Source organism: Varanus komodoensis, unplaced genomic scaffold (assembly GCF_004798865.1).
Source record: "Varanus komodoensis strain SLA01 unplaced genomic scaffold, ASM479886v1 scaffold22, whole genome shotgun sequence".
In the NCBI taxonomy this organism is placed as follows: Eukaryota; Metazoa; Chordata; class Lepidosauria; order Squamata; family Varanidae; genus Varanus; species Varanus komodoensis.
In genome coordinates this window covers 18,226,284-18,251,826 of record NW_025335606.1, presented here as the reverse complement: position 1 = coordinate 18,251,826, position 25,543 = coordinate 18,226,284, and the positions used below count along the sequence as shown (strand labels likewise).

The window sequence follows — 25,543 nt, the reverse complement described above, 5'->3', positions numbered from 1 at the left end:
GAGGCAACAGTCTCGCCCTAGTCATATGCTCTGGGAGTCTGCAGGATCCAACATAGCAAAACGTGTGAATGCATAACTTTTCTGTTCTTCTTTATAAGTGTTTAAGAAAAAGTAAGTTGCCTGACTTGTAACCGCCTCCCCTTCACCTTAGTTTGCAGCCTGATTGAGGTGACAGTCATCATTTGGTTTTGTGCATGCACAGGGGTGACACTTCAGTGGCAATGGCATCTCCAAACTGAGGATTTCAGCCCTCCAGCCCATTTGAGTTTTGCATCCCTATTTAAAGCTCTCTTCAGCTACCTGGTTCATGAGCATAACAGGAGGATTCAAGCATTGCTGTGATGATCATCTTCTACACAAGGAAAAAGGGAGAGGGAACAAGAAAGAGGGCCCCACATTGTACGAGTGGGGTTAAGTGGTGATCTTTGCAGAGGCTAGTGGGGTGAAGGACTTTAAGAGGTCACAGATCTGATTCAGATGATTCTGAGCAGGTACCTGCTGAACACTGGTGGCTCCCAAAGCATCAGTCATCGGTGGCTCCTAAAGCTCCTAAAGCATCAGCATCGGTCTTCTAGTATAAGCTGTATACGGAATTGCTATGGATACTTTGAGGGTAGGCTGCCACAGCCAGCATGCTGAGAGTGCTGAACTGGGATGCAGGAGTTGCAGGTTCTAGTCCCTACTTGGCTACAATGTTCACTCCATGACTTTGGACCTGCTACTGACTCTCAGTCCTGCCTCACAGGACTGTTGTGCAGATAAAATGGAGGGGAGCAACATGTGAGCCACTTTGGGTTCTTTGCCAGACACAAAGTGGCAGGATGAAAATGTAGTCTTAAGCCACAAATAAATACACACTACTTTGTGTGTGTGTACACCTACTTGGGGGATGCAGGTGGTGCAGTGGTTTAAACTGCTGTGCTGCTGAGCTGGTTGATCGAAAGGTTGCCGTTCCGAATCTGCACAACAGGGTGAGTTCCCATTGCTCTGTCCCAGCTCCTGCCGACCTTGCAGTTTGACAGCATGCAAATGCAAGTAGATAAAAAGGTACCGCTTTGGTGGGAAGGTGAAACGTTTCGTGCACTTTGGTGCTTAGTCATGCCAGCCACATGACCATGGAGACTGTCTGCAGACAAACGCTGGCTCCCTCGGCTAGGAAGCAGAGATGAGCACCGCCCCCTAGAGTCAGACATGACTGGAATTAATGTCAAGGGGAAACCTTTACCTTTACCTTTACACCTAGTTACGATCTAGCCAAACTAGTGTGAGTGACAGCTGTGTGGGAAGGGAAAGGACAATCCACCCAAGCATACCATTTTTAAATAAAATGTAAAATTATTTTTAAATCAGTGCTAAAGCACTTTTAAAATTTCTGTGCTATCATGTGGCAACTTTAATAATATTGAAGAGTAGAAGAAAATGATATTTTAAAAATAACCATGCCATGAAGTGTTAGAAAATAGAAAATTTGTACTGAAACATTTTAGTTAAGCATTACTGCACAAGTATTTTAATAATATTTAGAGTGCATGTGTATGTATGTACCTACCTATCTATTGAAGAAAAACTACAAATTAAAGATCATTTAAAAGAAAACAGCCAAAATGGTGCTGACCAGGGTTATATTCTTAGCAGATTTGCTCTGGATGAATGTCTGTAAACTCCAACCTTCCACAACGTCTGCTCCATAGATTCAGTGAATGGTCCAAACCAAAAAGATCAGAAAGCATCAGCTCAGTTTAAGCAACAGATTCAACAACAACCCCCTTTGTTTGGCTTGGCTTTTGTTCCTTGGTAACTGTAATTGTGTGTGGTTATCAGAAACAATGGTTTGTGAAAACTGAGGTGAACATATGCAAGGGCAGGCACTCCCTGTAGAAGGGTTTTGGCAGTTGCAGCTTTTTATTCTTGCCATGACAATATGCACTTGCCAAGCATCTTCATGCCATGGAAAAACATCACTTGCTAATTTTCTATGTGTCTGGCTGTGGTTAAAGGCACAGAAACAAGATTGGGGGAAGAAGAGTCAGTGTGGTACAGTGGTTAAGCTCATGGGACTGGGATTTAGACAATCTGGGTTCAGCCATGGAGCCAACTGGGAGAATTTGGGCCAGTCACAGACTTTCAGCTCAATGTCCCTCACTGGGTTGTTGTTGTGAGGATAAGACTGAGGGCAAGAGGAGGAGAATGATGTAAGCCACTTTGAGTTCTTTATAAGAAAAAAGATGGTAGATACATCTAATTAATAAATAAATCAAATAATAATAAATAGAAGAGGAGAATCTGTTGGTGTGCAATGACAAGTGATTAGTAAGTGACTTTTGACAGCCACACAAATGGAGAAATCTCTCTGCCTCTAGTCTTGGCATAGCCTAATGCAGGCTGCAGAATCTCAGGCCCATCTTCCAAGGTTCCCCAGATGGTTACATCCTGACCACAGATTGGGCAAGTTCACATGCCATGAGAAGCCCTGGTAGCTTCTCATACAGGATGGTCTGTCATGTTGTCCAGACTCTGTTGTGGTATTTCAACATGGTGCATTTGGTTTTAGAAACCTCAATAAAAACAATGGTCTGCTCTATGGTTTCCATGATTCACCATCGTTTCTTTGTCTGAATCTGGCATTATGGTTTCCATGATCCTACCACAGAGTCCCCTGCGAAGAGTGACAGCTGTTGCAGGAGCTGCTCAAGCCATCCGAAATGGGATTGAAATTCAGGCTGATGGTTATGTGCCAACAGTTGGAGGACTAAGTGAGGAGGGTGCAAACCATGCTAGTGTAGAAACCACTTAATCATCTATCAGGAGCATCCAAGCAAAAAATCCACACAGGGTTACTTATCATTATAGAAACACAGAAAACATAGAAAACAGAGCGAGTCAGAAGGGGTCTCCCGGGCCATCTAGTCTGACCTCCGGCCCAGCCGGCTCCGCTCATGACATGCCCACCATGTGCATGTCCAGCCTATCCTTGAACACCCGCACCAATGGGGCCTCAGCGACCTCTCCTGGAAAACCATTCCACACCCTCGGGGTCCTGACTGTCAGGAAGTGCTTCCTGGCATCCAAATGGAACCTTGGTTCCCTGGGCTTTGCTCCATTGGAGTGCGTCCTGCCTTCCTCTGCAGGGGAGAACAGGTATCTACCCATCTCCATGTGACATCCCCTCACGTACCTGTATGTTGCCAACATATCCCCTCTGAGTCTCCTCTTCTCCAGGCTGTTTGACCCAGCCATTATTTGGTGCTTCCCAATTTTTTGTGCTGTTTCCTCCACATTCTAAAAGGCTGAAATTCCTCTTCTGAAGTATAGTTAGGAACAGTAAGAGCTGCCTGGACCACTGCTGGCATATATCCTCCGCCTTCTTAGAAATAGAGTTCTGCAGCCCTTGGGCTAAAAGTGGCTCAACATCCCTTGCTTAGTAGTTAATACCATGAAATGAACAATTTGTTGTCAACTTCTCATGAGGATCCTTCAGTCCATGTGGTGAAAAGTATCACTGGTTGATTTATGCATACCAAGCTGCTTTTAAAGACCCAAGCCAGGTCATTTTTCTTGGTCAGTTGGCAATCTTAGTCTAGAAAAGCACTCTCCTTGTCCAGATGGGGAAATGGATTTATTTTGCCCTGCTTGCTTAGAATAAGAAAGAGTGTGTGCAAAGAAATTAGCAGTAGGGGTGAGGTGGCAGAAACAGGACTGGAGACTTCTGTTAGGGTTGCCAGCTGACCAAATACAGTGATTTGGTCTTCTACTTCTGAGTATAAGTTATGCTCAGCAATCAGTAGGTGGAGCTTTTCAGCATGGAGGTAAACATCAATTGCTAATTTTTGCATATCATGCTGTGGTTAAAAGTAGGTTAAAAGTGGGCAGCCCTAGTGCTGATATGCTTTGGATCAGGGGTCCTCAAACTTTTTCAGCAGGGGGCCGGTTGAAAGGTGCCGGTGCTAGCTGTGAGCCGGAAAAGTGATGCTGGAAGTGCACGTGGGCTGGTGAGGAGGTGGGGGTGGTGCGTGTGGGCACGTGCGCTGAGGTGGGGGCGGGGTGTGTGGCAAGGCAAGGTGAGGCGCGGGCGGGCAGGCGTGCGCGGCGAGGGGAGGGGAGGCAGGTGCATGAGGCAGCAGTTTGCTCGCTTGGTGATCCTTTTCTCCAAGCAAGCAAACCGCTGTCTCCCTGCGCGCGGGGCGAGGTGGGCAGCGGTGGGCGCGTGCATGGGTGCGGCAGGTCCAAATGGGCATGGCGGGCCGGATAAATGGGCATGGCGGGCCAGATCTGGCCTCAAACTACAGCGCATATGCCAGATCCAGCCTGCCATGCCCATTTATCTGGTCCGCCATAGAGGTTTTGGACTCACCACATGTGTGCGCACATGCGGCGAAGCAGCAGCTTGCTCGTGCGGAGATCGTTTTGGACTTGCTTGGAGAAAAGGATCTCCTTGCAAGCAAGCCGGTGCCTCACTGTGCGCATGCCCAGCAGCGGCTTGCTCCCAAGGAGATTGTTTTCTCTGAGCAAGTCCAAAACTATTTTCTTGTGGGCAAGCCAGCACCTCGCCGTGCAGCGGGTTGCTTGCAAGATCGTTTTGGACTCGTTCAGAGAAAGCGATCACGCGCATGCCCCTGGCCCAGCCTGCGCCCTCCACCCACACCACCTTGGTGGCCCGCGCCCATCACTGGCACCTTTCAACTGGCCCCCTGTTGAAAAAGTTTGAGGACCCCTGCTTTGGACCAACAAAACCTTCCACTGTGTCCCTGTCAAAATAGATGTCAAAAACAAAGCCTACATAATTCTAAAGTCATCATATGTCTTCAGTGGCCCTCTCTTTCAATGGCAACTGATTCTGTTAAGGGTTACCATGCACTTTCCACCATCTTGGGAAGAGAAGAGAGGAGAGATGCAAACGAAGAACACACAAAGCACTAATAAGCAATAAATAACAACAACCAGTTTTGCTACACTGACCAGATGGAAAGGGAGAAGCATCGGAAGCTCTAATAATTTTATGGAAGAGGAATTTCAGCAGATCAGCTGTTGCAAAAAAACCCAGTAACCACAGCTAATAAAATTAAGGTTGCTACCTTCATATTGGTCCTTGCGCCTATAGTTTGAACACCAACTCAATACCCAGCATTTAAGTAAGCAAAGTTCTTCTCATTACTTCCATTCCAGGGAAATCTTCACCTCTGATGTTTCTGCATGTCAATATGTTGTTACAAATGCAGGAGTCAGCCAATGAAAAATCGGCAGCACTAATGATTATGGGATAGAATACTCTGGCTTCCTTTGCATCTGGTTACCCCAGGAAAGGGGGAAGCACACACAATATTTACCAGCAGGCTACAATGTAACTCAGCAGCTGAAATGGCAGATCCAGTCTTCCCTCACAAAGCTTGCCTCCTAGGCAGATCACTGATGTCTAGGGAAGGATCTTCTCAAAGCAGTGTACATACGCTGCATGAACAATATTTAGGGCGAGTGCAAGTCAGGGAAAAGGTGAAGTTAAGTAGAGGTAGTAGGTACAACTCTGCTAGCTTCAAGCTTTCGGGGGCCTTGGGCAAGGTACCTTTGATGACCCCTCTTCAGTAAAACTGCCTGCACACTACCCTTGTCACCAGCTGCTCTTCCTCCTCCTCCTCCTCCTCATCATGGCCACCACTTGCTTGCTGGGCAGGTGGAGGGCCAGTGAGCGAGTGGGTAGAGCACGGACTCCTCTTCTTTACCACTGCCACCATCTCAGGTAGAGGAGCAAGCGGCATGAAGAGGAGGAACAATTCTGGTGGGGGCAGGGAGGGGGCTCTTCTCAGTAGACCTATCCTGGGTGCAGCTCTCCATAGGTACCCAGCCTCATCCACCCTTGAGGCTGGTACTGGTGCCACTGATGGCTGTGTGGTGGCGGCACTTTGTGGCTGTGCCTGCCATGAAGCAGAGGAGGCAGTGTGCTTCAGGCAGCACCATGGAGTGGGACAGAGGAAGGCAGGAGCTGGCATCAGAACAGAATGAAGTACGAACCCTGCAAGCTCAGCTTCAGAGCTCTGTTGCTGGCCACTGTTCTCAGCTTGCAAATGTATCGGCAGGTGCCAACTCAGGTGCATCTAAAGTGCATCCACACCATCACCGGAAGCCCCGCTTTGAATGGCTTTGCTTTGCTAAGGTGGGCAGGTGAGGACTTTTCTGCAGGGATGCTGCACCTCTGGCCATCCTTCCTAGAGAGGCTCCCATGGCACCTGTCACTTCAATGTCAGAGAAATGCTGTTTGATTCCCTCTGGCCCTTGTTTAATGTTGTTTATCTGCCACTTTGCTTTTTGTATTGTTGTCCCCTTGTTCTTTTTAAACTGTTCCCAAGCTTCTTTACTTAGAATTGTAGGTGGGTAATAAAACAGGGAAGCATGCCTTTAAAAAGTTTTCCGCATGATACTAATTAAGTGCACAGGGGTGGTTGTAATGTCTGGGCTGAAGGGTTATAACCTCTGACCAGCACATCCCTCCCAGTGTTTGGAAGTTTGAGGTCACAGGGCAATGTTAATTCCAGGGAAACAAGGAGACCAGAAGCAAAATATGCCCATGGTCATACCTGCCACATCACACACACTTTAGTCACCCCTGTGCAATCCCTGATTGTCCATCTCAGGTTTTTGCGCTCTTTAAGGAAGCTTTGGATTGCTGCTTTGTTTAAAACATTCAAGAGAGTAGATGCACGGAGATAGCTTTTCTTCGCTTTTAAGTATATTCCCTTCTTGGTCCAAGTTTGAGAAAACCTGGTACAATGGATGAGAGTTGATTAGTCCCAAGTGCTGGAATAGACCTGGTGGCTGAGAACTCCCTCCCATAGCCCCCAGGGCTGAGTCTCACCCCCCCCCCCCCCACCGCAGCATCCTGCTGCCTGTTCTAATTTCCCCTTCTAGGTTCTGACAGTTTGGTGCTAGAGGCTTATGAATATTAATTAAGCCTTTTGAATAATTGATTTGTTCTCCATCAGTTCAGATCCTGAGCTGACCCTCTTCATGCAAACTCACACACACACACACACACACACACACACACACTGTGTGCTGCTACACTAGAAAGTGTTTGGTTTTGAGTGTGTTTGCATAGGAACTGCATGGCTTTAGCTATTGACATGCACCCTTCATATGCATACTGGTCTTGTGAATTGTCTACATTTGTGTGTGAATTTGTTGTAAAGTACATGCTACCAGGTAGTCAGATACAAAGAAGAATCGTGTTCCTGTGCCATTAATAACAGCAGTGAAGAGGGGATTTTGGTGGGTGTAGCACAGTGAGAAACGTGGTCTCTCGGCAAAAGTACCGGAGTGCCAACCGATGTCACTTCTGATTATTTTGAGTCCAAAGCCTGCCAGACCTTGAGAAGCCTTTGGAAGAAGGGCCTAGCTCAGCCATCCCATACCTGGTGGCCATCAGCTGTGCCGGCTGAGGACAATGGGAGTTGCAGTCCAGTGGATCCAGAAGTCAACAGGTGGGGAAGGCGGCCTTAGTGCATGTATGTGTGCAATGCCAGTTCCAGGTTCTTAAGGGCCACTGGGCAAGCCATCCTCCACAGGCCCCTTGCTTGGTGAGCTCGCCTCATCACCGCCACTGGTAGCTGCTTTTCTCACTGCTGAAACCACTTACTCACTGCTGTTGGCAGCTGCATCTACTGTTCCTGCTTTTCACCAGCACCACCACCATCATCTGGGGCAAAGTGAGCATCAGTGAACAAGCAGGTTGTAATAATTAAGAGGAGCATCTCTGGGGGCTTTCATAAGGGGACTCCTCCTGGGGTATGGAGCCCAACCATCCCTGCCCTAGATGCTTGACCTCAATGGGTGTGCCAATATATGCCTGTTTGTGCAGATGTATGTGAGTATGGCCCAGAGTATGGTCTGAAGGCACATCAGGCATCCACCATGTTGAAGCTAAGCAGGGCTGGGGCTGGCCTGGCGTTGGAGGGGAGATTGCCTGGGAACTGCATGAAGCCACCTTGAGTTCAACAATAGGAGAAAGGTAGGCTGTCAATATAATAAATGATAAATAAATGTGATTGTGGGGTACATATGTGTGTTCCTGGCCCTACCCACGTTGAGCATTAACCGCACCCATTGCCAGTAAAGAGATGCCAGTCACATTTCCATGAAGGAATGAGGACTTCAGACAGTGGGGGAAGATTCTCCGCTCCCTGTCCTACATCCAAAGCCTCACAGCTACTGCATCTGTGACAGATAAAAACTCATCTTCTTCCCTGGGCACATTCTCTTTGATTCTTTCCTCTTTTTCTTCTGCCTCCCTTCTTTCACCTATATTTAGGATTCACCCCTCATTCACAGCGAAGTGCTATGTACCTAGTTGACATTGAGGAAAGAAATAATTTGCATGTTCCTTTCTAAAAATGGGAAATATGAAGTCTGCCTCCAAAGACAACCCTGAAAACTGAAATCTAGGGGGCTTTATGGCACCATTCACAGAATTTCATGGGCTGGGTATGAAGGGTGTGCCAACCTTTTTCTAACAACTTCTTACATCTTTTTTCTTATTACAGAAAATCTGTTAAGGGAGAAGTACAAAGCAGCTGAAAAATGCCTTCCAAATGGTTGTACAAGGAGGTCTCTGTTTGGAAGCCCTCCTGGGTATGAACATTGACCACAGCTTCCTGGTGACTTGAAAAGTTTGGGGGGGGGGGGGTTGTGCTTCCCCCTGTCTCAAGCTGGGGCCTGTAGTGTAGTGCCAAAGGGCTCCACTGCGCCTGCAGACACATCTTGACATCATAACATAAGGAGAGCTTCAGCTGTGAGGTGGTATAGAAACAAACAACTAATGACTCTGTTATGTCCCAGTCCAAAGCCCTGAGTCCCAAATCAAATCCCTCTAAGTAACGGGACACAATGTTTTGACAGCTGGCTATGAAAACTCTTTTTCCCTTGGAAAAAGAGCAGGCAATGCACATTTGTACTTTCCTGAGCACCTGGAGGTTCAGGTCAAGGTGCAAATGTGCCCCCTGCTCGGAAACAAATGGAAGAAATGGCTTTTAAGGATCTTGCTGCTGCCAAGGAGATTTAAATCCACCCCAAATCACTTTTCACAGCTAAATACTCACCTTGTAATGTTGGTTTTTCTTGACAGCTGACAAGAAAAATTAAACGGGGGGGGGAGGGGGAGGGAATGCATTGGGAACTTCCTTGGAGCTTTTCCCTCCTATTTGAGCCCTGAGAATTTCCCCAGCCGAGGGTCAAATCCCTGCAGCGGCACAACTGTGAAAGTTCATTGTGCACGACTGCAACAACAACTAATTGAAACAACAAATCTCTTTGTGCACTGTTTTGCTTGGCAAAAGCTGTTGGGAAACCACAGGCTGTCCCTTCCAATGCATTGCTGGAGCACTCAGACTTGCGGTTGTCAAAATGGGGATCGCAAAAGCCAACTTGACAGCCAGCTTTTCATGATCTCTGAACAATCAAACAAACTCATTAATTAAAAAAAGGTCACAGTGAGCCTGAACTGGCAGCTGCAGAATGACTTGTTCTTTCTTCAGTGTCTCATGGGATACCCACAGGACGACCAAAGGGGGAAAAGGGGGCCAACCACTGATAATCTGTTAGGGTTCACCGTGGGTTATTTGTATGACAACCAACCTACCATGAGTTCTTGCTGGGGTGGGTTCACATGTGAGCATGCCACTAACAAGGTTTGCAGCCCATTGTGGTGTGCACATCCACTTTCTTGATCTCCCCTTTCCCCCTTTCTCTCTCTCTTCTTCCCAGCCTTGCAAACTGCCCAGGGAGGAAGTGCTTTTGCATCTCCATTCTTTGAGGCTTTCCCCTGTATCCCATATTTATTTCCTCCCTGTTGTCCTTTCCTTCCACCTGCCCCACTCCAGTGTGAAATTAGTCAAAGATCACATATAGCTTTGATGCTGCAGATTGTGAACCCCTTTTAATCTAATTCAAATTGGCCTTCACTTCTTGAACCCAGGGCTTCGCATCTAGGAATTAGGAGATGTAAAAGGGAATAGTTTCTTTTAATGGCTGGGTAGAGGAGGGAATCAAGTAATGCAGCTTTTTTCACCATAGCTTGAGTATTTGCACCTGCTGGAATCCGGAATGCACAAAGCTCAAGACAACCTGATGATCAGAAAAATCCTAAAGGGCAAGCCAGTTGTGCATCTTTCCCTCAGAAGAGAAGGAAACATGAAATATAGCCTGAGATAATCAAGGGGCTCCTAGAAACCTGAGGCATGGTATATGACTAGTCTAAGCTATTCGAAAGGAGCACTTATACGTATCTCCCTGGAAATGGAGGAACCAAAGTATACTCCAGAGTGGTTAAGACTGCACACAAGAATAGTGGGACACTTGTGCATTTCCCACTTGAAATGAAGAATGGAATTTGTACCCTGCAGATGGTCAAGCTTCCCCAGGCCAGTCCTGTATTATCATAACCCAAGAGACTGCTCTGAGGAAAACTGGAACAAATTCATTTTTCTAACCAATAGTTATACAAAGTCCTAAAAGGCTCAGGACCTAGGTGCTTGGAGGACCACCTTTTTCAATAAAGACCATCTTGGGATTTGAGATGAGATGAGGAGGTTTTTCTTATGGTGTCCCTAAAGAATATGGCCTGTGGTGCTATCACACATGGCAGGGATTTTTTGGTGATGGCACATGGGCTGAGGAACTCCTTTTGAGCAGAGACTCAGCTGTCTCTACCATATTGCCATTAAGGTACATTAAATGATGGTGATGAAGATGCAGATGATAAAATTGATGTTGCATGTATATCCTGCCCTTCTTCCTCAATGCAGATTACCAGATTCTGCTCCTATTGCTCTAACCCTCACAACGCAACCCTGAGAAAGGAAGATTGGACTAAGAGGGAGTGACTGGCCCAAAGTCACCCAGTGAGCTTCATGGCTGAGTGGGGACTGGAATGCAAGTCCTAGTCCAACACTCCAACCAGTTCACCAAACTGCACCAATACGTTAAATACCGGTTTATTTGTGCAGGCCCTGGGGGTGGTATAGGCAAATGTTTTATATGTTTTTCTGGCTGACTGTATTGCCATTTTACTTGCGATTTTAGAGTTATGATTTAAGTGTTATATGTTATGAGCGGAGCTGGCTGGTGCCGGAGGTCAGACTAGATGGCCTGGGAGAACCCTTCTGACTCACTCTGTTTCTATGTTTCTATGTTATACTGTGTTTTATGTAGGTTGTTGGCAGTCCTGGGCTTTTTGTGAGGAACAGTGGGATGTAAATAAAATCCATCATTAATATCATTATCATTATTATTACTTTGCACCTGAAAATAGAGACACGTTTGTAATACTCTTCCCACAATTATTACATGCTGCTGCCTGATTAGCATGGTTGTCACTATGTAATATGATTGTCACTACAGAATATGTTTTCAACCATTCAGAAGAGACCTTGGCAGCTGCAGTGTGCAAAAACAGCACACTCAGTGCTGCAGAGTTGTGCTTGTGCACTTAAATGTATACACGTGTGCACGAGGAAGGCATATATTTCGAAACAGATTTAATTTGTACACACCCCAGAGAAGCCGCTGAACCTGAAGGATGACTGCTGTAGCATTTTATAGGAGCAACATTTTTTTAAATGCATCCCCCACTCCCAAGGCAAATGTGGGGTTAGTGATTTACAGGGATCAGAAATGTATTCTCTATTTCCAGCTGGCCATGATAAGAGTTATCAATTTAATTTAACTTTAAGAATTGGTTCCTGAGTTTATATATTTCCCTTTCCCTTCCCTCCACATCCCTTTTTCCTTTTGTGTCATGACTTTTAGATTATAAGCCCATGGGTTATAATCTAAAAGTCCTTGGCTTGTTTGAAGGATATTTGAAGTACATACTGTGATTCCTAGAGTATTGGTAGGTGATGTAGTAATAAAGAAGAATGGGTCCAAATGCATGTAGAGTACCTTTTCTTCTTTTCTGAGAAAATTATATATATATATGCATGCATATATCTCACCTTTCCTCAAAAAACTTTAAAGCAACATTCTCCCAAAGAAATAACACCATGGAGACACTAATGTAAAAAAAAAAAAAAAACCCTCTGAAAATTAAAAATCACTGCAATTAAAACTAGTGAGGTTTAGTGCCTAAGAGTGTGGGACTGAGATCAGGAAATCTGAGATCTAGTCCCCACTCAGCCATGGAGCTAACTGGGTGACTTTGGGCCAGTCCCAGATTCTCAGCCCAACTTACCTCACAGGGTTGTTGTTGTGAGGATAAGATTGAGAGGAAGAGGAGAATTATGTAAGCTGCCTTAAATTCCTTGAAAGGAAAAAAAGGTGGTAAAAAATAAAACAAGAAGCAAAGGTTTCTGAGAGAACAGGGACAGGGGACTTTAAGGGGAGGACTCAGTCAGATGGGAGGGCATGGCCCTGCTCGCAGACCAATTGGCCCCCAGCCCACATGCTAGGCAGATTTATCTACCTGACCCTTAATCTGGGGACTTGGACTCACTGCATCTGGGCTTTCCCCAGTTAGGTAGGGGAGTGACACGAGGAAAAATCCCGTCATGAACCGCTTTCTGTGGTAGGGAGGACTTGGGGATGAGGTGGAACCTCCAGAGGGAACTTAAGCCTCTGCAAGCCAGATGGAGAACCTCTGAGGGCCAGAAGTTCCCCATCCCTGTGATAAAGCCGAACAACTTCCAACAGAATTAAAATGCTCATCCAAAAGCCTCCCTTGAAGGAGAGTCCTTTGCAATGTGCTGAAAGGCAGTTCGGAAAGTAATAAAACAGGCCACTGTCTTGTTGGGCAGGAGGAGTTCCAAACCCACCATTTGAGCAGCCAGCTAAATCCAGTGGTTCATGCAGTCCTGGTCCAGTACTATCGTCTCAGCTGAACTCCTCCTTTCATGCTGGATTTAGTTGAGATCGTTCTTTTTTGTGTCTGAAGCAAAAAAGAATTCTCCCCTTGCCTCTGCCACCACCACCACTCCTACTGTTCAGAGTTAGGCTTTGTTATTTTAAGGATACGCAGACTTTGAGAAAGGAGAGAGGAAATTGTGCCCACAAAAAAACTGTTGCCTGGAACGGGGGCTTCTCATGGCTTCATAGGAAGACGGCCTGATGCTAGTTTAGAGGGATGCTCAGCAAGAATTGCTGTTCTGGTGCTCCCACCAGTATCGGCCTTCAGTTACCTTAAGTGGAGACTCGGTTTGCTACTTGACTTGTAAGGAATGCGTTTTGGAGATGCTGCTTTCTCCCTGGACTCCAGACTGATACAAATATGAAAATAATGGTGAGGCGGTAGACCAAAAAAGAAAAGAAAAAGAAGTCCATTAGGATGCCCACCATTACTCTAGCTAGCTTAGTATAAGCCAGCTAGCTTGTATGATATATTGGGATATATTCATATAAGATAAAGTGTCCTTTGCCTTTAGCCTCTTACTCTTTAAGGCATTTGCCAGGCTGCTTGTTGCTTTAATGCTGACTGACTATGTTTGCTTTGATTTTAAGTAGCTTTAAATTCCTTTTGTTTTAACTGTTTTATATCATCTTGAGCTCTCAGACTGGGCTACAAGTATTAAATAGGTTAAAATAGTTCAGTGGAGAAGGCAAATATTGGAGTGGGAGGTAACATCCAATACTTCATGCAGGGTGTGTATGAAAATAATAAATGGAGAATCACACTATACTGTTTTCAGGGACAAATAGTAATAACCATAAAATTCTGGCATTGGAGGGCACCTTGAGAGATTTACCACTCTGAATTGAGTCAAGATAATTTCATCCCAAGTCTTTCTGAGTGAATGTTTATTCAATGCGCCTGCAGCAAGGAGGACTGATTTTCTCAGCAGGAAAGTTATTTTGGTCTGGTATTTGGTCCCCAAGCCTATTCCCTGTTGTTGACCCCTGTGTGGCCTCCAGGAGCACTGATCCCCTTTCTGCAAATTTCACAGCATCAATCTTCCCTGCACACAAGCATCCTTGCTGGGCCATGAAAGCTGCCGAACTCTTTCTCCTTTTCCCTCCTTCTCAGTTTCAAGACTTCTGCTCTCCAGTACCCTTTCTAACTCATCCCTAGGGAGTTGGGCTTCTATTTCACAGAATTAATCATCAGGGAATTCTGGTCATGTCAAACGGAGAAGGGGAAAGGGGGATACAGCAAATTTAATGACCGATCACTGGAAAAATTACCCATACAGGGGTCAAAAGGAAGATGCCCCCAGCTGGGTTTCTCTAACTCAGGAGCGGGCAATGGGTGGCCCTCCAGATATTTTGGGGGAACCACCACTGTCATCACCCACCATTGGCTACATTGCCTGTGGGTGATGGGAGTTGTAGGCCAAAACAGCTGGAAGGGCACAAGTGCTCTAACTTGCTGTCTCTGTTCTGTTCATTCAGGGGACCCCTAAGTGTTCTCGCCTGTTTGAGAAATAGCATGGCTGGCTTCAGGGCTGGTTGAAGACATTTTGTTGCCTGGGGAAAATGCCACCCCATCCCACAGGGCCACCTGGGGGCTTTGTGGTCCTGCAGCAGGTGTGGTTATGGGAGTCCTGCTGCTGCCCTCTACAAGCACCCATGCATATATGGGGCTCTAGGTGACTAATGTGACAAGGCTTGAGGGGAAAGATGTGGGGACAGAAGAAATAGGAGGAAAGATCAACCTTGGGGAAACAAACTGGTTTCTAGTCTTCCTATTTTCTTCTCCAGACCTTTCTTGGCTGGAGCAGAAGACTGTGGGACACACAGGGGCTAAGACATGCTCCCCTTGCTTTCTGTGGGGCCATGGCAAATTGGCCTCAGTTGCACCGCCCTCTGGGCAGACCTGCCCTCAGCCAAATCAAATTATTTTGTTGCCTGAGCCAGAAAATCCTCCAAGTTTCTATCCCCAATCCTGGCAATAAAAATGGAAAAATAATAAATCAAAATTTTCACAATTTTCTGCCCTCTGAGGAAACTCAAATTTAGCTACCTTAGGTAGCTGCCTCTTAGCCTAATGATAGGGCCGGCTCTGGCTTCCTCTCTCTCTCTTTCTCAAAAGCAGCTGAGATTGACTCCCCCGCCATGCACAGATCCCAGAAGGTCATTTCCAGCAAAGAGCTGGCCTTTAGCAAAGACTGCCTGTGCCCTTCATGCCCTGAGCAATACCTTCTCCACCTGGAATTAAGTGTTTCATTGTTTTGCAACATGTACAGTGTGACTGGAGGATGAAACTGCGAAGCAGAGAAGGCTGTGGATGGTCAGCATTGGAAGGGACTGCTTGATTTCTGTTTCTGTCTGGAAACCATCATAGGACAGAAATGGGGAGACCATCACTTTTTAGTTAGATCCAATGGCTTACAATACATACACTTAGCATTTAAAAAAATGGAGCCTAGGAATTTCTTTTGAGTGCCATAACTGAATGGTGCTCACAGTCCTTGCATTCAAAACTCCACTCATGCATACCACCAGCTTTCTGCATTTCAGCGAGATAAGTTAGGCAAGAAGAGAGTTATTTTCTTGCTGCAGATCAGAAATGCTTGCTGATCACCTGCAGATCACCCTGAAGTCTGCCAGATCTACTTTCCGCCCACCTGTCCTACAGGACTGCCCAGCCAATATACATTTGTCTTCAGCAGCCCCTCCAGTAAAACTTGGTACTCTTATCCAACCTTCAGTACAACCATGCAGTCTCTGTCCAGACCATGTGTGGTGCTTATCCCTTGAGCCCTCTTCCTCTCCCAGAGTTGCAATGAGGTCTAGGTTGTTCATAAAGAATCTCGACAGTCCTCCTACACTGTTGCTCTTTTCAGAGTCTTTTTGCTTGTGGTACTGAGGAGGGGGTGGGTCCAAGCTTGCCATTCTTGTGATCAAAACATACATTGCAGCAAAGTCAAGTCAAACAGGAACTTCAAACCTGCTGGCATTTAATATGCACAAAGTGCACTTCAATGCACTTCAGTTAATTCTAAAGCCCTTTGAACAAGACCAGGGAACAATATGTTAATTGTTACTGAATGAGCTGACTAGGTGGGGGCAGGGGGGAGTCAAACTGTATCCCTTAAAAAGAGAGAGAGTCCTGCTGGGCATCTGGTTGCTGTGAGGGGGTGGAAGCCAGTGTCCCGAAGGACTGGAGTCCTATGTTCCTACCAACCTCACTGGCAAGAAAGGAGCTCATAAATTTTGGCTTCCAGCCCCACTTCACCCAGCCACACTGTCTACTCCCCAGGAGCAGTATAGGATGGATCCTGGCAAGGCTTTTGCCCAGTCAGAAGGGTGGATGCTTCTGTTGTGAAAGCAGGGCAGCTTCAAAACTACCCCCAGCACGACCCACACAACCTCTTTCTGTTTGTGCCAGAAGTCTGCTATGGCTCGGGTTCGTTCCAATTTCCAAGGATGAAACAGGGGATCTGCAACAAGCGCCACCAAACTCCTGCATTATAGTCCAAATCGTAGGTGGAGGATGGGACCTTAGAGAAGATGGGCTGGGAGAGAGGAATTCCCCCAACGTTTTATCCTTGGACCAGGCAGGAAGGGAGTGGGGATGGTGCAGCAGACAGAATATGCCAAAGGGATGGTAAAAGGCACAAGGGAATTCCAGGTGGGCAGGAAGGACAATACCGGGATCAAGAGAGGGGTGCTGAGGAATTAGGTCAGTACAGAGAAGGAGATGAAACCAGAAAACTTTCCGCTTAGCTGCTTCCCCCTCCCACCTCTTGCATCCCGTCTCCCCCAGCAACCACATCCTTCAGCAGTGGAATGTGGTACCCACAGGGCTCACTCACCCGCTGCCTTGCCCACGTCTGAGCTGGGGTTTGGCTTCTCTTGCTGGGGCCGGTACCCAACTCCTGCTGCCAGCTGTCACGCTCTGAAGTCCCAGATTCTGGGGAGGGGGGTGTAGGGAGAGCAGTGTGGGGGCCGCCTACTTCAGGGAATGACAGACAGCTCTTCCTGGCCAATGGGGAGACGAGGGGCCGCCCAGATGTAGATCACCACTCCGTGGGGTGGGCAAGGGACTGAGATGATGTCATGATGTATGGAGGAGGGGTGGGGGATGCTGTTGGGGTGCTGTCGGGAGTCTGACTTCAACCTTGTACTTCCCCCCTTTTTTGCCCTGGAAAGGGGTGACTGCAGTTCCAAACTGGAGCTGGCTAATTGTACATCTTTTCTCTTACAGGGCTCCGGGATCTCTCTATGGCTTGGAAATGCGACTTAGGGAATGGATGGAAAGGAAGGGTTTGTGATATGTGTGTGTGTGTGTGGGGGGGGGCTTCCTAAGGAAGCAGTAACTTTGTTCTATTAGGGGTAGACTTCGGAGGGGAAGAGAAGGTCGCTGTCCTAGAGTCACTAAAGCTGTGCATCTGAGGTTTCCATCCTTCCTCACTGGATGCAGAGAGACTTCCTTCCAAGTTAACCTGGCCTAACGCAAGCCGAGAGCCAGGGATCCCAAGTTCACTAGGTGGTCTTTGGCAAGCTGCAATACCTCAGTGCATCTCCATCTCTCCCATATCATCCTACAATACGGGGATAGTGATGCTGGTCTACTTTACTAGGCTGTTGAAAGGAATATACCTGTATGGCAATGGGCTATGTTATACATAGAGAAGGAACCAGAGCCTTGCTGGATGAGTCTTATGACTAACAGGGTGAGATAAAAGTCTTACAAGCAAATAAATGAATGACTAGTGTGTGCGCAGGACAGTGGAGTGACCCCACAGACCCCTTGAGACCCATCATCCTCCGTGTTAGCTAGTACTGAGTACATTGGACAAAGAGATGGGAAGCAGATGCTGTCTGGAGCCGAAGCGCTAATCCAGCAGTCCACTCCATGCCTACTCAGATGCAAGTCCCACTGTGGCTCTCCTCCCATTCAGTGTCCATAGCAGCGGTGGGCAAGTTGTGATGCCCCAGATGAGGCTGGATTGCAGCTCCCCTAGTTCTCACTGGAGCTGATGGGAGTCCCAGTCCAGCAATATTTGGAGGGCCACATGTTTGTCAACATCTCTTGGATAAGATCACAGCTCTGCCTGTTTCTGAGAAGGGGTTGTCTTGAACTTATAGGATGAGGTCAGAGGCAGGATGCTGGGAATGAGGACTCCCAGGTCTGTTTGCAGCTCTGTCTGTGATATTCAGGTCTGTGACTGAGCTGTGACAGAAGCACAGTCTGGGAAGCAAGCATGCAAACAAGGGCTCAGGTGATGCCATCCTGCAATTTATAGAAACATCATCAGCGGGATACAGAGCAGCAGTGATGCTGGACAGAGGTGATTTCAGAGAGGTGACATCACATTTTGAGAATCTCTCCCCTCCCCTCCTGATGGGGACCTGATGGGAATCCAGACGTAAGGAGTGTTTAGAGGGTGTGTCCATGTATCCGAGACTTGCAACACTCTGGATGATGATGACTGTGGTGAGGGGAACAGTATGTTGAAGGCAGAACTGAGGTGCCACCCACTTGTGGGGCAGCTGAAGTGATTGATGCTCCCTTGCTGCCACTGTGGTGGGGGGAACCTGGCAGTTTCCATGGGGTACCCTGGGAAACCCACAGAAGGACCACGGATCCACAATGCATACAATCAGCTGTCAAGCCACTGTGGAGCCTTGGGCAGTTATAGCTTGTGCCACACTGTGAGCTGTTGTGCTTTGTGACCCTCTGAGTGACTGGGTTCAGGCAACACTGTAACCCACACTCAAAGGTTGGGTGCGGGTAGCTCCTGATTGTCATTAAAACATAGTGTATGATATTGTCCAAACTCCCTTGATTATCATGTTGCCTGAACCCCGTCAATGCATGAGTATTTGGGGAGTTAGGTAACCTGTGCCCCAAAAAAATAACTGAAGGGCAGCAACTCCTGCCAGTCCCAAGCAGCATCACCAAGAGCCAGGAATTATGCAAGTTGTAGTCCAAAACATGCAGAGGACAACCAGGTTATTCTCCAGTGGTAATCCAGAGGCTGGAATATACTTTGCCTCCCAAACCAAGAAGCACCTCAGCCAATAGCAGTCAGATGCCATGCCAAAGCTGGTGCCATTGGGCAATAAGGGATTTCAAGCTACAAAGTGCTCGTACTTGGCCTTGCATGCAAATTATGTGCATTATAGTTTTATGTACAGAATCAGAAAACAGGGTGCAGCACTGAAGTGGGTAGGGCCCCATATCTCCATAGTAATTTAGCAGAGAGAGACGTTCAAGAGATGCAGCTTTACAGGTAAGGATGAATCAAGCTGCTATGGCATGCTTTCGTCCTCTCTTCTACACCTGGGCAGGCAAAGGTCAGAATGGTCAGATGAGCTACTTTGTTTTTCAATAGACCCTCAAGCTGGAAGCATGCAGAAGACACAAAGAGTAAGAATGAAATAACAGGATATCCCTATCAGAACCGAGCATAACTTAACACAAAGTTCATTCTGGGTTACTCCATGTCTTCTTAATTTCAGCATCATATTTTAGGTTGCAAAAGTTATTTCATTGCTTCTGTTGTTAAGTGACTGGGAATCTGGATGCTCTTCCTTCGATCCCACTCAACCTTGTGTCCACCCTTAAAAATACAGGGATCTTGTCCATCATTTGGAGGGTGGGGAAGGAAGACAGGACATCCTCAAAATTGAAGAGTGGATGGTTAGACTATTGAGGTCCTTAACATGATCTTAAGCTTTGCTTCTTAACACTTTGTCTGATTTTGCCTTTCTGTTGTCATACACAGAGAAACACATCACAGTGAAGCTTTTGTGAACTGTGGCTGATGTCCTAAAGATCATGACCTCTGCTGACTAACTTTGGTGCTAACACTGAAAAGGAGCCTTTGAAATATGTGCTGGTTTTGTTGTTGTTTTAGAAAAAAGAAAATTTTACAATATAAGAAATAAAAGCTGTATGCCAAAGATTAGGACTATATGAAGGTGCACCATGGTTCAGTGTTTGTTAACATTCATTTTATGTGTTATCCCTCTGTAAAAGGACCACTGACTTAAAAATAATTCTGAAATGGATACAGCAGTCCTATGGACCCCAGATGTCAGATTCAAATTTGAAAAAGAGCTCCAAACCTTGGCTCAGGGGATCTGCATTTGGATCCCCCTCCCACACACTTTGCACCAGTCACTTCTCTGAGGTCATAAGAGTGACCTCAGGAAAAGGAATTAGGGGCAGGGAATGAAGGAAAACAGTGTCACAAGAGAGGACGTATCCTGGCAGTACTATGGGCTCCTTCCTTCTGAAATGCCACCATTGGATAGCCTAGATCAACCATCTAGCTGTTTTGCAAAGCAGGACAGTGTGGAGGTAACCTTTACCCCTGCGCTCCTCCTACCATGCCTGTAAGCAGCTCAGCATCCTGGGCCTCATCACTGGTTTGCACCCTAAAATATGTACAACTGCAAATATTTATCTGCAGGCCTATCTGAACAAAAACTTCACAGTGGTATCTAAATCTAGCCACATCGGGCAATAGAAAGGTCTCCATAGGTATTCCAGGGTGTGAGGGCCACTACAGTAAAGGCCCTGCCGCTCTTCCCCAGATCTATCCAAACATAAGTTTGCTGACTGTGAAGTTAAAAAATAGGGGGTTTCATGGGTGGTGCCTGGGGGAAGAGTTGGGTCATCACACACACAGAATCTAAGGATGCATGCAAACTTATGAGCTGATGAGCCATATATGAAATTCTCACAGATCAAATATTACAGAGTTTTCACACATGACCTCAAGCATAACAACAGAGAATGGGAGCAGCATACATGCTTTGTTGTGGATCACTGAGTGATGAGGGATGGAGCAATGTGCTCATTCAATTGTGAGTAATCATTAGAATGCCATATAAAGGATTGGGAGGAATTCTTTCCAGCACGGATCATGGGGTTTGAAAGAAATCTTTGGGGCACAGATGCAAGCGCGCGCGCGCGCGCGCACACACACACAGAGAGAGAGAGAGAGAGAGAGAGAGAGAGAGGGAGAGGGAGAGAGAGGGAGAGAGGCAGAACCGGTTCCAAAGCAACATAAGCCTTCCAGGAAGTTGGCTTTCAACTTGCCTACTTTACTCGTGACTTCCAGTGAGCTTTTAGCAATTCTGCTAGAACAAGCAAAGACTGGCGTCAAAGTGTTCACTCTGGCAGGTGGGTATGACTTGGCATTGCAGGTGCTTGGAATAGTCATTTGTCCATTAGCAGCCATTATCAAGGACCAAGGTATACAACACAACAGCATGACTCAAAACTCTGTAACAAACGTATTTTGAACATTTATCAGAAATGCTGCTTGCTTATCACTGCAGGTTGTCATTTTTACAGAGCCTGCCTTTATATTGATCAAGAGTTCATTTACTGATTTTGTTTGTTACATTGCCTTTCCAACAAAAATGTCCTAGACAAATTTCTATCACCAATAAAATCCACAATAGAAAATAATCAATTATACAATTAGAGTTGATAGAGTAAAACCTAAGTAACAATAGAGTTAAATTAAAAATAGAAATAAAAACACAATCATAGAGAAGAAATCAGCTTAGGAGTAGGCCAAAATATGTGCTTAGATAATAAGGCTTTTCCCAGCTGGCTAAAAAGCAGGAACGAGGGGATTGCACCAGGCACCCCTCCGTAGGGACAGGCCAAAGCTCTGCTTCAAGCATCGCTCCTGAGGACCAACCCACAGCACCTCCAGAGAGGTTGGCAGTTTCTCATCTCATTTATTGCTGCACATGGCATGTGCTATGGTTCGACACTTCCCTCTTGTGGCCAGACATGGCAATTACACTTTTGGTGATTCCCCCACCCCACAGGAAAAGGATAAGCCTGTGCAGGGCTCGGAGGGCTCCCACAACAAGTGTATGCTAGTGGGTCCTCCTCACTTTCCTGTTCACTCGTTTCTTTGGTCACACGCACTCTCCACACGCGCAAGCGGGTTGCGTCTTGCCTAGCATCAGTAGCCGACTGGGCCGCGGCCGCGGCCGCCGCCGCCACCAGAATTAGGCATCTCTGTGGACGGGGCCGAGGGGGTGCGGCTGCCCTCGTCCCGGTCACGAACGGTGGCGTTGTGGCGCCAGCCCCCTGCTCGTCTCCTTTCAGTGTCCGACCCCGTGGGAACAGCCCCGTGCAGGGCCAGAGCCCCCACAGGACACACGTGAGGGAGCGCGGCCTCCAGCCCCGCGTCCTAAGGCAAGGTGCTCGTGGGAGCTCCACCCGGCCGAGGCTGCTCTCGTGCTCTGCACCGCACCCCCACCACTAGGGCGGACAAGGCCCAGGCGGGGAGGCCGATAAAGCATGCCTGGATGGGGCTCGACTGAGCTCTGCAGCGGGGGCTGCAGCGCAAGAAAGAGGAGGAAGTCGGACCGGAGAGGGCCCCGGGGTCGGCTTTCTGGCGGGCTCAGACGGGCAACGCTGCGGTTTGTACGGCCCACGGTTAGGGAGCTTGCGGGAGCGCCAAATGCTTAACAGGGCCTTGACTATGGGAGAATTCACCCAGCGTGATCCAGCGTGACCCTGCTGGCGGGGGACACCGCGGGGGGACCAAAACCGCCCCCCTCCTCATTGCACTGGAGCTGCTGTGGTTGGAATTTTCCTTTTTTGATGTTCTGTTTGCTGGAGATAGTGAAATCCAGCTGCACAATGTGCTGTGAAGTTGCTCTTTGACATGAATACAGTATGTCTCCCACCCAACTACACATGTGAAAAAGCAACTTTGCAGCACTTAGCAAAACCCCATTTTATGTTCTTTTATTTTAGGAAGTGGTGCCCCAGAACAATACTTTGCAGCAGAATATTGAGGTTTGGGGCTGCTCATGTGTCCATGGAGTACCCTTACGTTTGTAAGTGAAGAAAGCACATAATTGCTCCACCCTCAATACCCAAAGATTCAACAGGAAGAAGGTGTTTCAGGGCAATCTCAGTTTTGGCATTCACATGTCCCAAGGCAAGGACCTCTCTAGCTTTGCAAGCATTGACCCTTAAGTTCCTGAGACCTGTCACAGGACTGCAAAGCGGGGGGCGGGGGGGAATACATACCTGCAGCCTGGGGTAGGCTCTGTACAGGACAGACACCTGGACAGGCACCCCCCAGCCAGTACCCCAGGGTCCCTCTGCACTACTCCACTACGCCAGATTTGTGCAAATCTGGCATGCATGTTAACATAGAAACAGAAGGGGTCTCCCAGGCCATCTAGTCTGACCCCTGGCTCCAGCTGGCCCCCACTCATGACATGCCCATGAGCACGCATTATCAGCATGGGAAGGACATTTTAAGCAGCAGTAATCCAGAAATGGTTCACGGCAGCAGTGGAGAATGGGGGAAGCCTTTGCCAGGCATCCCCAATTCTTACTTGGGCATTTATAAATAAACATTATAAGCTTATAAACATTTTTGTTTAATCTTAACCATATGTGAAGACAAACTTCTGAACAAGTGTGGGTTAAAAGTAGCCCACTGTTATTCCCATTTTGCAGAGGGGTGTGCATTTGAGCAGTGCAACAACTCTGCAGTGTAGTCAAGTGTTGGTGTTTTTTGGGAAAAGCAGATGGGGTTGTGACACTGATTTTAGCAGCTGTACAACTGATTAAGGGTTAAAACAAGGGTGTGCATGTGTATGAGAAACAGAATCTGTAATTCTTAGCTCTTGTAGCGAGGTCAGGTGGTACCTCTTACTATCTCTCTCTTAGTGTTGGGCTTCGGAGTTGAGACAGTGTGCTATGCAGCTATACAGAATTTAGTGTTTACTCATGCATTGTGCAAATAAAGAAACCCCTTATAAAAACCAATTGAAAACTGAAGGGAATCATAGAAAAAATAGAAGATTCCAGTGCTAGGGAGACAATGTCTGGACACCAGGTGTCCAGAGAAACAACAGAAAATCGGACCTGGTATACTCATTTCTCAGAGGCTAAATCTATCTATCTTGGTAGACTGGGTGCCCAGGTCTCATCACTGCTCAGTCACCAGCTCTACCACAAAACTATCCAAGCTTTTTTAAAATGTGAAATTACACTCCAAATGCACAACTCCAGGGAAATGGTGACATTTGAAAAGAACATTCAAAATTCGAGCCATTCAAAAATTAACTGGTGTAAAATGTGGCTGATAACAATGTGAAAAATAAAAGGAGTGGTCCAGGCTCCTCTAGAACCCTGAAACATAATCAAGCACATTCATTTCTCCTGCTGCTGCTAAAGGAACTCCCAACAAACCCCACCACGACTCTGTAGCATCACCTTCCCCAAGCTGGTGCCTTCCAGATGTTTGGACATCCACTCCACTCAGCCATAGCCAACAAGGCCAATGATCTGGAATGCTGAGGTTGCAGCCCAAGACATCTGTGGCACATCTTTTAGAGAGTATTCCCCAATCTTTCCCAGATGAGGAAAATCCAGGGCAAGTCACGTGGGGTTGTCCTATGAATGTGTGTGTAGCAGAGAACTGTGTGTGGATAGGGAGACAAGTGAATGGGAGGTCTAGCTCGGCAGCTGTCCCAATTACCAAGTGCCTGCCAGTCTTTGCCACCTGTCCATCCTTGCTACAGGCTCCATCACTTCCAGCTTCCTTCCAGCTAGATTCAGCCCTTTGACCCTCTCTCTGAAGACTTGAGCAGCAGTGAAAGTGCTGAGGAACCCAGAAAGAAGTTCCATCAGCCATCAGCATAAGGAGATGAAGCATTCCAGAATATTCATTTTCAGCAGCCTTCCCTAAGCTGGTGTGCCTCATATGGGCTGCACTTCAGCTCCCATCATTCACAGCCATGGTTTGCCATAAACCAGTTGAAATGTCAGTGAGAAATGCAGGTTAAAAAACAATAAAATGATATGCTTATTTCACATTATATGTTTCAGGAACAGTCAGAGTTTTTTGTATGTCATCCCAAATTTTAGAGAGAAAATGCTACCTTTAAATAGCCACTTTCCCCATCATATTCAGACAGGAATTGCATAAAACATCTGGACTGCTTCAAGATGCATGCTCCTGTGAAAATAACCACTCCTTTTCTGTTCTAAGTTACCAGCTAGACTGAAATTGATTTTTCTCACTTTATGGAATATTGCACTTTTTCTGATCCTGATTCACTTGTACAGCCATTTGAAGCTCTTTGCAGTATCATGTAACCTTTGTAGTGGGCACCATTTTATCTCTGTGTCAAGTTTTTAAGAGTGAAATAGTATGAATGTTTCATAGAAAAAGCTGCTAGAACATGTTGGCTGGGGAATACAGAGAATTGTACAACTTTACTCCATCCAAGCATGCCTGGGATTATGTCCTAAATTTACCTTTTCATCAATGCTAAAATGTCTTTCCAGCTACAGTTAAACAATCAATCAATCACTCAATCAATCAATAGTGCAATATTGCTTAAATCAGGGGTGTCCAAACTTTTTGCAAGGAGGGCCAGATTTGGTGAGGTGAAAATGTGTGGGGGCCGACCATTCAGCCTGACATTCTTTGAACCATTAACATTAAATGCAAATGAACTATTTTATGAAAGACTAAACAAATAACTGCACTAATGTGAAGGGTGATACTGAGATCTCGACTGCATTATATAGGCCAGATCTGGCTCAAAAACAGTAGTTTTAATGCGCAAGATGTCACGCAGGTGAAAGTCAGTCTCGTCCTCACGCGGTTCT

The 25,543-nt window shown here is 46.7% G+C and overlaps 1 protein-coding gene across 2 annotated transcripts in view; it reads left to right on the top strand.

The window, feature by feature from the left end:
• Positions 1-25,543, top strand: part of ELK1 (ETS transcription factor ELK1) — a 71,013-nt gene that overhangs the window by 39,599 nt on the left and 5,871 nt on the right. Inside the window, exons 6-7 of one of the 2 annotated variants that reach the window (XM_044431195.1) lie at positions 17,123-17,181; positions 19,650-19,840. The exons of the other annotated variant lie outside the window; for it this stretch is intronic. Coding sequence (XP_044287130.1) covers positions 17,123-17,161 — 39 coding nt within the window. The 3' untranslated portion in view covers positions 17,162-17,181; positions 19,650-19,840. Of the gene's footprint in view, positions 1-17,122; positions 17,182-19,649; positions 19,841-25,543 lie in introns of those variants that run through there. 2 annotated transcript variants of the gene reach the window in all.